The sequence below is a fragment of the Felis catus genome, chromosome A1 (assembly GCF_018350175.1).
Source record: "Felis catus isolate Fca126 chromosome A1, F.catus_Fca126_mat1.0, whole genome shotgun sequence".
Classification (NCBI taxonomy): domain Eukaryota; kingdom Metazoa; phylum Chordata; class Mammalia; order Carnivora; family Felidae; genus Felis; species Felis catus.
In genome coordinates, this window is record NC_058368.1 from 144,778,666 (window position 1) to 144,794,607 (window position 15,942).

Here is a 15,942-nt window from a genome sequence, read left to right on the forward strand (position 1 = left end):
CCTCTTAGAAATAGTTTCCCAGAAAGACTTTTTACCTTCTTAAAAGCAGCAGTAGAAGCAGAACCACCACCAGCAGCATGACAACTTTCATTTGTGATGGACAGCAGGTTGTACATAGACTGGATGCCTCCTACCTTTTCCACAGCACTGGTAACCTCCCAGCCACTCTTGGCTGCCAGATTTTTGAGAGCCTCCACATTGGCATTACTCAGGGATACCTAAAACACAAATATCGTAAAAGCTGAGAGTTCGGTCCACAGATATGTGATCAAACAGTTTCTGCTTAGAAAACGGGAACTGTTAGAGCCAAAGTGATAATGCTAAGCTCAGAACCAAGCTGTTGGTAACATAATTTGTCTCAAACACTTAATTCAGAATTCAGACAAAATAAAATGAGGCTGCATGCTTAGCAAATTAGTATCATTTTAATTGGTGTCCTGAGCAAAGACAACATAACCTTTCAGTATGACTTATAATCAACATGTAATCAGTAAACTTGGATCTCCTTTTATAATTTATGGGCAAAAACTTTAAAATGACTAATACTTTGTTGTTGTGTTATAAAAATGCAAGCCGGAAGGCATGTCTTTTCAGCACAAATTATGGAGAGACACCGTATCTCAGTGTCATGCTGCTTGAATGCATTTGATGGCAGATCATTCTGAGTCTGTAGTTTGGAAACTGTACATGTAATTCAGACAGGGCACGGAAACTACTAGTCGGTAACCACTTACTAATAGTTTGGTTTTATTCTGAGATGATTGGTTGATATAATTTACCTTTTCATCTGACTTGTATAGGCACAACCTGAAGCAGTTAAACATGGGAACTTTCATGTTTATAATGATACCATTTTCCCTTTTTACACGAAAAGCTCCAAATCATAAAACGGTTACCTGGTTGCTTATGTCCCATTGTACACAAACTGGCACTTCTTCTTTGTGGGAAGTAACATATTTTCTGGAAAAAAATTAAAATGTTACTTAACATGTTATAATAATGTTATAATAATAAAGTTTTCTTCCCTGCATTTGGCACACAACAGTCACCATGACACTTTCTTGAACTGAAATCAGCAGTTTTAAAAGCTACTTTTACTAGTGGAACAATCAAGAAAAAAAAAATCTGTCACAGTTAGCCTCCAGTCAGAAAATATCAGACCGTCTCATGTTACATTATGTGGGAACAGACACCTAGAGAGGGGCCCTTTGCTGTATAATTTGTTAGATAAGAGAACATAGCCTCAAATCCTTATGCCCACATCCCTTACCTGCCTAGGCGAATTCTCTTGCGTGCAATAGCTCCACGATACCGTCTAAAATCATCCTTTAATAAAAAACAAATTAAAATCAATACATTTCTAATTTAATGGCACAATCCTTAAGTGTCTCTCTCTGAATTCAGTTGAAAGGGCTAGTTGGAACACACGTGGTGTCTCTGTGTGAACTATACTCAATACCCACAAAGGGCAAGTGCATGGATAAAGACAACCTTTGCAGCCTGTTTTTTTTCCCTTTTTTAAAGTGGTGACTGTTATCATTTCTGTTATCAGAATTATACATCTATCTCACTATACAGTTTTTAGAAAAGGTGAGGGTGGGCAGCAAGGCCCCTCTCAGATAGGGAGAAGATACAGTTCCATTGCATGTAGAGAACCATGGAGAGCTGGAGTAAAGAAGTGGGAGAAGAGAGTCAGAAATAGGACACGGAAGATGATGTTCTTCCCACAGCAGCACATAGCGGAACAGAAGTGAGGTCTCCAGGGCCTCTATCATTCTAACAAATGATGAGAGTGATCGGGGGTGGGCAGGGGGAGAAAAAGTCCATTTTACTTTGTAATGTAAAAAAGAAAAAAAATCTAAAGAGGAATAGCCTTGGAAGTTGTTGCTGGTGTGGGGAGATTCTGGGTAGAGCTCTGCAACCCACTACTTCCTCCAGAAAAAGTGGTCTGATTAATGAACTCACGTGCTGATAACTGACCTTTGATATGGGTTTGATTCTGGGAAATGTGACCATTTCTTCCTTATCATTGACAGCATTATAAATGAGAAAAGCACTGTTGATGTGACGGCCTTGGCCCTTAGACCACTCCTGACAGTCAAAGGCTTCCACGCGCACTCCCACTTCAACACTGCAGAGGGCGACACAGAGCTGTGGGCAGAGAACCAGAGCCGGCCAGGCCTCCTCTGCCCACGCAGCCACCACCGCTTCTGAGGGAGGAAAAGAATGAGGGCTCTGGGCTTTTCTTTTTGTCATCGCAAATGTATGCAACTGTTAAAATCCATTTCATCAGAGTGATGAATCTGATGCAGAAGCCCCTGGGAGAACTCGCACTTCACTTTCCCACCAAGTGGGAAAAAGGCCAGTTAGGAAGGACTTTCTATACCTTCATGAACGTATTTTGATAATGGGGAATGGGGGAGTTAATAGTGCCAAAGTCAAGTTTTCTCCCCTAAAGCTAACAGTTCCACATTAAAAAGCATCAAACACTAAAATTGGATAGGAAACATACTCTTTTTCACATTTTAAAAGACTTAAGGCAATTAAATCTTTTCATTGTGTATCAAGAAAAAAATAACTGGGAAGTGGTTCGGGCTTCATGGTGATAAATAACAGGTTCATTAGGAGTCAGCTGACCATAAAGTCACTGGGACTCTTCTGAGAGTGAATAAAAGAGTAATAATTATGACAGGTACACACCAAGATGGTACTGGGTTAACTGGGAGTCACCCTTATTATGAGACAAAAACCAACCCATCACAATTTACTAAGTGCAAAGAGGCTCCAAAAAGAAAACAGAGTTAAAATGAGTTGTCTATAGATGTTGAAGATGAGTGAAGTTAAAGAAAAAAAAAATTAGAAGGAACTTGGTTATTTTAAAGTAGTCCCTACACTTACCTCTACACTGAAATAAGAAAATTTATTCATTTGCAAGTTTGAATTTGTCCACAGCAGGCTAAGAGCACTAAAAATGCTTTACCAGGTCTGAAATGTATTGTTGACAATGGCATTGAAAACAAGACGATCTCCAACAGCAGATGGTCCCCGAAACTTAAACATGTCCACGGACTTTAGAAGGGGGTGTGCCCTACAGAGGCGGCTGATGAAACAAAGGGAAGAGAGAGAGGAGAAAGAGGTCACTCTTCAAAGTATTTTCATGAACTGCTAATTTGCGTAACAAATGCAACAGACAAATACTTTTTTTTAAATGTTTTTTAATTGTTTGTTTATATTTTGAGAGAGAGAGAGAGCAGGAGAGGAACAGAGAGACAGAGAGAGAGAATCTGAAGTAGGCTCCAGGCTCTGAGCTGTCAGCACAGAGCCCGACTCGGAGCTTGAACTCACAAGCCCTGAGTTCACAACCTGAGTCGAAGTTGGATGCTTAACTGACTGAGCTACCCAGGAGCCCCTCAGTGTGTTTTCTAAATAAACATCTTTTAACTCTTGTAAGAATGAAATGAGTAACTAGATTACATAAGTTGAGAGTGGGTCTGTACAATCCCTGCAAACATTTTGGAAAATACTATGTCCCCGAGCTGGAGGGTCTTTACTGAGATGCTTGGTGCTTCTGCTCTTGTGGTGACAGTCATGCTCTTGTTCTGTTCCCTATCTCAGTCCCTCTGAAAAACAAACTAAGGTCTTCTGTCCTCATTTGAGGGTTCTATTCATCCTGACAGCTCATGGCCACAATCACAGGAAGTTGTAACTCTCAGGTTGGAGGGGAGCACAGTGAAGGAAATACCAGCTAGTGCTATTCACACCAGTTTCTTAGCTTCAACTGAATTCACTCACATATCAAAAGACTCATATTTTTCCCTACTGGAAAATTACCTAGATTGCTACACAAAGCCTGAAAGGCTACAAGGTACACATTTTACAATTTTGTGTGTGTTTGTGTGTGAAATTTTGAAATTTTGTAAAGTATATTTAATCTCAGAAAGTTACTTTGGTAATTTTCTACATTTTAGATCCCCACGGTAGTCATTCAATTACTCAAAGGAATTGTGCCAACACTATGTGAACAGATTCTGCCACAGTTAATTATATTGTAAGCCTTACAAAAGAACAGGTTCAAATTCTTTATTGCCATTGAGAACGACAATCTCATTTTAAAAACAAGCTCTCTTATTTGCGCATAACTTATAGGAAGGATTACTACAGGTTTCTAACTATGGTCACAATTATAGACATACTTATCATAAAATTCTTTTCATTTTGGGAAAATAAAATCTTAACAATGTTCCATGGTTACAAGATTGTCAGTAGGGCAATTCCTGTTCAAATGCATTTTCCGAATACACAGTGTTCCTTAAAACTGCTCAACTGCCTACATGGTTCCATTAATAATAAAATACCTTTTTTTGAAACTGAGGAGTACTTAAAAGTATTCTTTCAAGTTCCTCTCTTTGTTATCTTATTTTTCAGTTAATCCTTTGGCCATAATGATTCTAACCAGCACCTTCAAAGGTCAAACCAAATTGTAAAGTGTCTTTTAAAAAGTTTGCAATTTGAGTATTTTTAAGTGTAAAGGTCGTCTTCCATTTCTATTCTGCATCCACCATGTCATAACTATCATTACAAGAAGCTGCAGTGTTACAAGATCAACATTTACAATTCAGAATAAAGTACTAGAACTGTCATTTCATTTTTATTTTTGAGCCAAGAACATAAACATTCACCTTTAAACAAAAGGGCAGATTAGGGGCACCTGATCGGCTCAGCAGGTTAAGTGTCCGACTCTTGGTTTCAGCTCAGGTCATAATCTCGTGGTTTGTTGAGTTGGAGCCCCACACCCAGCTCCACATGCAGAGCCCGCTTGGGATTCCCTCTCTTTCATTCTCTCTCTCTCTCTCCCTCCCTCTCTCTGCCCATTCTTTGCTCATGCTGTCTCTCTGTCTCTCTGTCTCTCTCTCTCTCAAAATAAATAAACTTAAAAAATGAAAAAAAAAAGGACAGATTAATCCTAGGGTAAACAGATAAATGACTTATTTTCTCATTTTAATAAATGGCAACACTCTCCTCTCCTTCTCTCCTAGCTCAATAACCAGGACTCAGACCCTTTCTGATCTCTCCCCACTGGACACAACATCACCCACCAAAAGTCAAAACCAAGAACCTTGCAGAAATAGTAGCCAGACTCTCCATCCAAGCCATAATTTGGCCACCAAATGTATTTCCATGATGGTTTGCATGGGGTGGGAGGACAAGTTCAATGCTCTGAACAGCGGTGCCACGTGTAGAAACCATTCCTTCCTCTTCATCACAAATGGGATCTGAAGGAGGGATGCAGACATTAATATTGGTGGAATTAACTGCACAAACTGGGACTACTATTTTTCCTTCCTAGCTGTACCCTTAACTCATGGGATTTTTAGAAAAATTAAATTATTCCTGAAGACTTAAATCTCCTGAGGAAATAAACAGGTTTGATTCTAAAGAGTGACCTTCATGAATTCCAGGGAATTGGATAGCTGATTAGAAAGGCCCTTTTAGAGATTGTATTCCAATCTATCATACAAGTTCATTGGAATTTTGATTAAAATAATGATTAAATTTAAACTTGAGTTGTTTGGAGTGGAGAAGGGGCAGATCAGTGTGGGGAAAGTCAGAAAGAAATTTGCGGGTTGATGGTATGCTACTATCTTGATTGTGGTGATGGTTTTATGGGTGTACACATCTCAAAACAAACTGTATACTTCAAATATGAGCACATGAATTTAGGGTATACCAGTTATTATTTATAATTATAATAATTATTATGTTATTTATAACTGCGTTATGTATGCATAATATTATTTATGGTGCATCAATTATACCTCAATAAAGTTGTTAAAATGAAAGGACTTTGAGCTATAAAGGGCCAAAGATAGAGAAAATCTGGAATAGTTTGCTCTAGTATAAACTTCAGAATGGGAATGTGGCCTCCATAGTTACTGTTTTGCAATGAATGCAGTCATGAACAGAAATGGCACAATGAGTTGTACTTCTCAGTGTCCTTCTGCTTCCTTCGAATCATATCTGCTTCATTTACTGACAAATTGGTTTTTACTCTCAACAATGGAGAAATCATTTACTCTGGCTGCAAAGCAGTAAAATGTATTCAATTATGCGTCTTGCATCATCTAGTGAATCATCAGCTAGGCCTAAATCTTGTGTGCCTTTGTTGAGGAAGTAGAGGGAGGATTTACAAATCAGGGGGACCATCCCGGTTGTCCTGTCAGAGGCAGAGCTGAGCTTGCAGCCCAAGAGCATAGATTAGGCAGCTGTTGGGAACTGGCAATGGGGCCATTCTTGGCACAGTCACACATAAGTGAGCAGAGAAGTATGGCTACAAAGACCTGAACTGCATTTCCTCATGAAATTTTTAGATTTATAATTAATTGATGGTCTTTTAATTTTTTTCCCCTTCATTTCACTGATCATTTCAGTCTCCTACTTGAAAACATGTCAGAAACTTCCAAAAACACCCTAGTACAAAAGCCCAGGGGCGCTTGGGTGGCTCAGTTGGTTAAGTGGCTGCCTTCAGCTTAGGTCATGATCTCAAAGGCTCTGAGTTCAGGCCCCACATTGGGCTCTATGCTGACAACTCAGAGCTTAGAGCCTGCTTTAGATTCTGTGTCTCCTCTCTCAGTCCCTCCCCCACTCACACTCTGTCTCTGTCTCAAAAATAATTAAAACATTAAAACTAAATGAAAAATAAATAAAAGCCCAAATCCTTCCCTTGGCTAGGGAAGTCCTTCCTTCCTTGTCTGGTCTGTCTACTTCTCCAGTCCCAGCGAGTCTGATTGCGACTACTACCACTCTCCTCCCATCATATTCTCTTTCACTCTCTCTCTTTGTTCTCGCTATGAGGGCCTTTTTTCAGTCCTATAACTAAGTACTGTCTTCAACATCAGGGAATTTGCACATATTGTTTGCTCTATCAGCTGCACTATCACATTCTTCCACTTATCTCTTATCCCCTATTTTTATAGGGGAGCAAATTTTGCCACCTCAAGATATGCCTCTTTGGCATGTTGCTTCTTTTAGGCTTATTATTTTTAAGAAACCATAGAGAAGCTCTGAAAACCCAGTAGAAATTACCCTTTGGTAAGAGACATTTAAGTGTATAAGAAAAATCTCTTTTTGTAAGCGTATTTCCCTTGCTGTACCAGAAAGAGGGGGATGACTGTAAATCTAGAAACTTACCAGAGAAGACAATGATTTAAATCTACAAAATAACCTTATCCTTGTTTACTGTGCTTTCCTCGGTAACCTCCCATAACTGACCCACCACACCCAATATCATCTTTTTTCTTTGGCTTTGCCATTTCAATGAGTTACTCATTTTTTTCTGGATCTCTCCCATGTATATAGGCAGTATCCTGTAATTAAACTTTTGTTTGATTTTCTCCTGTTAATCTGTCTCATGACAATTTAATTCCCAGACCAGCTAGAAGAAGCATATAAAGTAAAACTTTTCCACCTCAACACTATGTTGGCTCATCTCAGTCAACACTTCCTCAGGAAAGCCTTCCAGATCTAATAGCTAATTCCCATTTATGAGCTCACACATGCATCTTTCTTTTATAACTATACTTTTATTCTTCTTTGTGTGATCTTTGACCCGCTATATCCGAAGCTCCTTTGGACAAGAACTGATTTTCTTTTTAAATTCTAATATAATTCCTTAATATGAGCACTCAGTAAATATTTATTGAATGAATGAATGAATGAATGAACTTAATTTTGCTGATTTATTCCACATTCATAGTCCTTGCTTTCAACAGAATTTTCTAGGTAACAAAGTGTACCAATGTACACTTTTGTATGTTGTTTACTAGAGTTCCTACTGCTTTGCATTTTCACTTAAACAATACTGTAGACTCTTCAAATTTTTCCAGTTTTGTGGGTATGAAATATCTTATGTTGGTTATAATTTGGATTTCCCTGATTAATGCGGTCCATCATCTTTTCATATGGATACCAAACTTTCTTGTTACCTCTGAATGAAATGTCTACGTCATTTGCTTCAAATGCTATTTTTCTCCCATTCTTCTATCCTTTCTTTCTGGAACTCTGATTAGATGCATGTTAGACTTCTTACTCCTTTCTCTATGTCTCCAAATCTTTCATATATTTCCCAATTCTTTGCCCATCCATCTGCATTCTAGGTAACTCCTTCAGATCTATCTTCCAGTTACTGTCTTATCTGCTGTTTAATTCATTCGTTGAGTTTTAAATTTAAATTATTATATATATTTTTGTATAGAAATTCTCTTTCTTTGTCAAACCTTCTAGGTAATTTTTTTAATTCCTGAATAATACTTTTGATTCTATTTCTTTAAAATATATTAACGTTTTTACTTCAACATTCTTTATATGATAAATGCAGTAATTGTAGTCTTTGTGGGCCTCCTCAAAGGGGGCCCACCTCCCCAAAGCACCTTCAGAAGGTGATTCCTCTAGATTTTGGTGACTTATTTATTTTTATTTTTCAGGATTTTTGACTAGGAGTTCATATGCCTTGGATCTGTATCTGTGGGAATTCTTTAGAGTGGGGCTTAAAGTTATGTCTCCAGAGGTTTGCATTTGTGGCTGCCAGTCACCTGGGGGTACTGTAACACAGTGCCACTTCATAATAAATTTCTCTTGGTCTGTTTCAGTACAAACAAGTGATGTGGATTCTGATACCAAATCCACCTAAGAATGTACCTGTGATTGAATTCTCAAAGGAAAACAGGTCCCCCCCATCCGCAACCCCATCCATTTTACCTAGGGTTAAGGTCTCAATGAGATAGGAAAGCACCCCTACCAAAGCTCATTGAGGATTGGGATTTTTTTCAACTGACTCACTGAAAGTATCATTTTTTTAGGTTTGCAGCTCCATTTAAGGTTCCCTGATTCAACCTTCCACCTATCATGGGCCACTGGCTTTGTTTCCTGAGCCTATGCAGGCCCATTAAAACACAAGTTCTAGGTCTTCTAGTTATCTACAGAGTCCCAAGCAAATTTGTGTTTTCCAATTATGGCTGGACTTCAAGATTTTCTCTTATTCTTCTTCCTGCTGAGATGTGTTTGCAAAGATGTTTGTAAATATTTTATCCAGAAATTTTAGCTTGTTCTAGACACCAAATCCACCATATTGCTGTAATCAGAATTGGACTGCTTCCTAAAGTGATATTTAAATACACATGAAATCTTGAATCTTTCAACTTCTTTTTTCTCTCTTTTTTTGCCATAACTGACATTGTCAGATGATGTCCTATTAATACCTAAAACTGTACTGATTTTTTTAGGTTAATATCTCTTGCTTTTTTGTTCCAAATAAATATAAACTATCTCTAAAATGCACTGTTAAATGAAAAAAAAGAAAAGTGCATAGCTATTTGAATATTGTGCTCTAAGTGTGTGTTTGTGTGTGTGTGTGTGTGTGTGTGTGTGTAATATTGGTTGTCTTTCAAGACAGGAACTGGGTAACTGGGAGATACTGATGGCAGGAAGTCGTAGCTTTTTTTAAAAAAAAATATTTATTTTGAGAGAGAGCATGCACATGTGTGTGCGTTGGGGAGGAGCAGAGAGAGAGGGAGACAGAAAATCCCAAGCAGGCTCCACATCATCAGTGCAGAGTCTAATGCAGGGCTCAATCCCATGACCATGAGATCATGACCTGAGCCAAAATCAAAATTGGACACTCAACCAACTGAGCCACCAAAGCGCTCTGGAAGTCTTATCTTTTAACTGAATGCCCTCATACCTTTTGAACTTTAGCCCTGTGCATGTGTGCTACCTATTTTTAAATAATTTAAAATAATAAAATAAAAAATTGAGTAGGCAATATATTATGGAAAACATTGTAAAGACACAAATGTAAGGCAATTCCTTCTTTTCTGAGGAATAACTTTAAAGACAAAGCTACTCGATTCTTATAAAGACATACATGGCATACACTGGGATACAAAGAGGTGGGTACTAGGGCAGGTCATGTATGCATAAGCATGCATGCAGAAATATACTGAATACAGGTGACCTACGACATGGATGCAAAAATATACTGAGTACAGGTGACCTCAGCGTAGAAGCATGCTTATTTACAGGTAACTGCCAATCATTGGAGAAATATAGCTCTCCTAGGCTCAGAGACCAAGTCAGGTCACAGTTCTGTCTGTGTACTCAAGTATGGTAAACAAACCTCACCCTTTCTACAGACTTCCAAATAAGACCATGCCTGTCCAGAGGTCAATTACAATACTTGTACTTTGGATGTTCGTTAAGTATTGTGTCATCATTCTGTTTGGACAATTTTGCATTCATTCTACAATTTCAGGTCAGGAACTTTGACCTGAATTGAGGTCATTTTAACTGTTGTTTTCCTTCTCACAACCAGAAAGAATTAACACAGGATAATGCTCATAAAGATTTGATTTCTCACTAAAAAAATAATTTAATGCTCCAAATATGAAGTCTTTTCCTATATACCAAGCCTCCAAACAGTGACTCAGTGGTACAAGAACACACTCCAAAGAAGTCCTGCTTTTATGTAATCTAATCTCATCTGTTTTCCTTTTCTTCTGAAAGCATATGATTTGAACTAAAATTTCTCACTGTTCCAATGATATGCATTTCAATCACACAAAATCTTAGAAGAGATTCCAATTAGTTCTGATATTACTATCAATGTTAGAACCCTGGGTTTTCTAAAAACACTGTTCAATAACAGAGATGATCTAGCTGTCTTCCTTCAGAAGGTATTGTCCAGTTCAAGACAAACCCTATCAGATACACTGGGCAGCAGGTGGACAAAACACGCACTCAAGGGCAACTTAAAGTTCTGGGGTCTGGCTCTGACATTAAGAGAAATTGCTTTTAGGTTCTATGGTTGCTTCGGTGGCATGCAAGCTTGTAAAATTTCTAAAAAGATAAAATCAACAAAATTAAGTTAAAAGTTGTATTGTACAAAGGAATGTAGAACAATCCACTTTTACAGCAGATTAGAGGAAACATGATAGAAACAGACTTCTAAAAATCTATAATTCTGAAGTATTTTTTTTTACTTTAAAGAGAGAAAGAGATAGTGTAAGCTGGGGAGAGGGCTGAGGGAGAGAGGTAGAGAGGGAAAGAGGGAGAGAAGGAAAGATAGAGGAGGAGGAGAGAGAGAGAGATGAAGAGAGGGACAGAGGGACAGGGGGAGAGAGGGAGAGAGGGAAAGAGAGAGAGAATGGATCCTAAGCAGGCTCCACGCTCAGCACATAGCCTGATGTGGCACTTCTGGGATCATGACCTGAGGTAAAATCAAGAGTTGGACACTCAATCAACTGAGCCACCCAGGCACCCCTTAAAAATCTGTAATTCTAAACTGAACCAGACCCATAGGGGAGATCTTGCCCAACTTCCTAACACACTGAAACTGAAGTCAATTGCAATCATTTTACCTCTACATTTGAATGGCTGTAGCATGTGAGAATGACTTTTCTATTCCCAATTCAGTGGACAGTTTTTATTCCTCACTTCCCGGAACACAGTTGACCACTCATTTCTTCATGTAACTCTACTCCCTTGACTTATGATGTTAGTCTCTCTGGTTCTCGCTGCATCCCTCCCACTAGTCCCTCTAGGTCTTCTTTGTAGATCCATCCTCCTCCTCTGATCATCTCTTATGGCCATGTTCTGCAGGTTCCACTCTTGGCCCACCACCCTCTTGCCCCTATGAGCCCTCCCTGGGTGACTGTAGGTACTGGCTTCATTTGAATTGCCATCTGTAAGCTGCTGTGTCTCAAACTAAATCTCCCCAGCCTGGTTTTGTCCTTTTGGTTGTTCCACAAGCACATGAGACTAAACTGAACTCATCATCCACCTCATCAAAACTGCCCCTCTCCTGCCCCTCATACGCATGACCTCAGTTAAAGATACTACCATTAATTAGCTAGTTGCTCACACCAGAAACTTGAGAGTTGTCCTGAAGTTCTTCCTCACCCATTTCCCCATCAGTGACCCTATTCTACTGATTTTACCCCTTGTATAGTTTTGGACTTTTCTCCTCCTTTCTATACTACCACTGCCTGGAGTAGCCACTCCTCATCCTTTGCCTGGTCTCCCTGCATATAGTCTCTTCTCCTCTACACAGAATGACCATATTAAGTGCCAGCCTAATCATGCAACAAGTGTGCCCAAATCTGTATCAGCTCTCTTTAAGGAGAGAATAAAGTTTAAGCCTCTTAACTTGACCTAGGAGAGCCTCCATGATACAGTCCTATCTTTTCATGTACTGCCTCCTTCCACCTTGAATTTTCTTTGTAGTTTGCCCTTGTTCTCATGGTTTGGCCACTTTATTACTTTAGCAAAATGCATTTAAAATATATTTTGGTACAGAGACCATCTTTACAAAAGGATGGACTCTTCTCAGCATAGTAATTTAATGATGAAGTCTTCATTTCTTCTAAAGTAGCTTTGTAGGGCGCCCGGGTGGCTCAGTCAGTTAAGCGTCGGGACTCTTGATTTCGGCTCAGGTCATGATCTCATGCTTCATGAGTTTGAGCCCCACATTGGGCTGACAGCACAAAGCCTGCTTGGGATTCTCTCTCTCCCTTTCTCCCCTTCCCCTATTCGCTCCCATGAGCACACAGGATCTCTCTCAAAATAAATAAAATTTTAAAAAGTAGCTTGGTAATGGGCATTGTCTTTTAAAAGGTCTGCAAGAATAGAAGCCTTTGAAAAACTTTTTTCCAACTGAAAGGTCATCTGTAAGGTCGTCCCCGGGCCATGATGATGTCATGCAGGGCAGAATAAAGCCCACACACAGGTCACCCCTGCTTCTGCCTTTCCTCTCTCCTCTGGCCTCTGTGTCTCCTCTTCTTCCTTCCTCTCTTCTAATATTCTCATTCTGATCCTTTCTCCTCTCCTTTACTTCCTCTTCTACTAGTGGCTGCCTTGGAGCCCAGGAGAGTTGAACCTTCTGGGAACTTCCTGTCTCACTACTGGGAGCAGAGTGGCTCAAGCTAGACCACTCCACTTCCTCCCCTTCACCACTTTGCTCTCCCTGAAAGGTCATCTCCCCTGGGGCTGTAGGAGATGGGGTCAGAAGTAAAGGAAGGGCAGGGGAGGGGCAAAGTGGCCCTCTTTTCCATGCTGTTCTGGCCCCATGAGGCCTCCAAGAGCCTGGGGGTTCGCAGCCAGAGAACTAAGACACTCTGGCTAATCAAACAGTGCTATTGGGGGAAGAGCCAGGAAACAGAAATAGAATCTTATCGCTTCCATTCATAGCTCCTGTGATCTTTAGCAAGGCTCATCACGGCTCACTTTCAGTTTTCTCCTCTGTTGGTATTATAAGCAGTTCATATGAAGTAATGAAAGAGAGCCTGCTTAGTAAACTGTGAAGCACCAGATGGACATATCCCTGTGCTGTTGTTCCTTCATTCTTTGGTCACTACTGAGTGCATACTTACCAATAAGGACTGCCTAGTCCCTGTGACCCTTCTTTTCCTCTCTCCTCCCCTGTAGATCCTCCAATTTAAAGAGGTCTTAGGTATCTGCAGTTATATTTTGAATTGGCCAGGCCCTTCCTTCTCCAGCCACTGAGTTTGTTGGGGAAGACACCTACCATTGCCAGGGCTGAACTGTAATAACAAGGTGAAAATAAATGTACTCTAAGAAAGGACCCCTCTGCTTCTCACAGTCATATAATTAAAGTTCCCATAAGTAGATTTACTGACCATCAAACTCGCTATTTTCTTTCATCAAGCTTTTAAAGGTATCTTCGTGATGTAATCGAACTTTCCTTCTCTCTGAAGCCAGATTATGTTCCACATGATCTTGCTCAGTCAGAAGTGTGACTGGTTTTAAATGAATCTAGAGAAAGAAAAACATTTATCTTTCATTGCCTTGTTAAATTATAAAAGCGCAGCATGGATTTTGCAAAACCAATGATATGTTACATTGTTTTCTAACTCCAAGTAAAATAGAGTATTTCTGGGGGCACCTGGATGGCTCAGTCCATGAAGCATCTGACTTTTGATATCAGGTCAGGTCATGATCTCATGGTTGTGGGATTGGCACCTGTGTTGAGCTCTGTGCTGACAGTGAGCCTGCTTGGGATTCTTTCTCTCCCTTTCTCTCTACTCCTCTCCGGCTTGAGTTCACTCTCTGTCTTTCAAAAATAAATAAATAAACAAACAAACAAACAAACAAACAAACTTAAAAAAATTTTTTTTAAATATTTATTTTTGAGAGAGAGGGAGAGAGAGAGAGAGAGAGAGAGAGAGAGAGAGACAGTGCACGAGCAGGGGAGGGCAGAGAGAGAGGCAGACACAGAATCCAAAGCAGGCTCCAGGCTCTGAACTGCCAGCACAGAGCCCGATGCAGGGCTCGAACTCACTGACTGTGAGATCATGACCTGAGCTGAAGTCAGATGTTTAACTGACTGAGCCACCAGTAATAATCTTTAAATACATTATGTGTACATCTCTTTCTTCAGTAGAAAGATCTAGTCTTGTTATATCATAGTTGTCATTATGAAGTGCCCTTACAGTGTATTTTTTATGCACATTTTAGTTTTGCTCTGAGTCCAGAGGGATGCCACTTCCTCTGCCATAATCAAACAGTCATTCCAGTGACAGCCCTTTCCCAGTCTCTAGATACAGGGGTGCTCATCTCCTGAATCAATAGCAAGATAGTTAGGATGGTTGTTCTCACCATGACCTTGCCATCCCAGTTTTCCTATAGTGTGTGAGGGACTGAAATTATCCAAATAAGACTCTGATTCTCCCAGGGGCAGTATGGTATAACCAGGAGGTTTTTAGAAAATTGCATTTATAAAGTTAAATATCATGAACGTTTTTTATTCTCTTATAAAATCATCTGTGTGAACATTTATATTGTTTTCAATATTTTGCTATTAAAACAATGATGCGTGAGGGCTCCTGGGTGGCTCAGTCGGTTAAGCGCCCAACTTGGGCTCAGGTCATGATCTCGCAGTTCGTGGATTCAAGCCCTGTGTTGGGCTCTGTGCTGACAGTTCAGAGCGTGGAGCCTGCTTTGGATTCTGTGTCTCCCTCTCTCTCTGCCCCTCCCCTGCTTGTGCTCTGTCTCTGTGTCTCAAAAAATAAATAAAATGTTAAAAAAGTTAAAAAATTTTTTTAAATAGACCATTCCTGGGTGTTTTCACACATATTATTTGACTAGGTTTTTTTCTTAAAATATTTTTAAACTAAAAAAGTCAATATAGGCATAATTATTTTTTCATATAATACATGCTTTAAAGAGTTTTCCAAATATTAATTTTCCCTGATTTTTAAAATTTTCAACAGGCCTACAGAATAAAAAATTCTTCAAATTAATGAATGAGGAGAGGAACCTTGAATCTGCTGAATTCTTACTATGAAATGTTTTCTACTTTTTGCAAAATTAAAATCTCAAAGGAAGGGAATAAAGATGTACTCGAGAAAGGTATCATGTACTGAGAGAGATTTCTAATTTGGAAATTTCATCACACAGTGAAAACATTGTCTAATAAGCAAATTGAAAGAATCAGTAGGTCAGAACAAAGCTTTAATTGACCTCCAGAAATCTGGAACTATGGTGCAGCAGAACGAAGGGCTCAAGCTCTGCCAGAAAAGCCTGTCTGCTAACCTGCGTGCATCAAAAAGTCACCCTGCAGCTGGATGGGAATAATTCCATGCTTGTTTCCAGGACACCTAAAGGCTGGCACTGACCCTTAGCCAAGACTACAAAATAGCTAAGGGATTCATAATATGCTGCTTTCAAGTCTAAGATTCCCCTGGAGTACCTTGTCTAATTTGTTTAGGAATATAGAGACTTGATAACTCACACTGGTTTAGCTCTATACAACCTTGTTTTAGTTATGTGACCAGCAGGGTATAAAAGTCCATCTAGTAAACTTGTGCCTTGGCTCCCCAATCTTCATCCAGATGAAGCATATTTTGTATAACTGAAAAGGACTGTGAGAGT

At 39.5% G+C, this 15,942-nt stretch overlaps 1 protein-coding gene across 11 annotated transcripts in view; it reads right to left on the reverse strand.

The window, feature by feature from the left end:
* ACOT12 (acyl-CoA thioesterase 12) overlaps positions 1-15,942 on the reverse strand; it is a 56,637-nt gene that overhangs the window by 16,057 nt on the left and 24,638 nt on the right. For 10 of the 11 annotated variants that reach the window (XM_045033177.1, XM_045033188.1, XM_045062677.1 and 7 more), the window contains 7 exons: positions 13,689-13,824; positions 5,117-5,273; positions 2,981-3,100; positions 1,981-2,131; positions 1,271-1,326; positions 897-960; positions 36-218 (listed from right to left, as the gene is read on the reverse strand). In XM_045033177.1, the coding sequence (XP_044889112.1) occupies positions 36-218; positions 897-960; positions 1,271-1,326; positions 1,981-2,131; positions 2,981-3,100; positions 5,117-5,273; positions 13,689-13,824 (867 nt within the window). The remainder of the gene's footprint in view (positions 1-35; positions 219-896; positions 961-1,270; positions 1,327-1,980; positions 2,132-2,980; positions 3,101-5,116; positions 5,274-13,688; positions 13,825-15,942) is intronic. The other variant, XM_023257923.2, reaches the window with a different exon arrangement.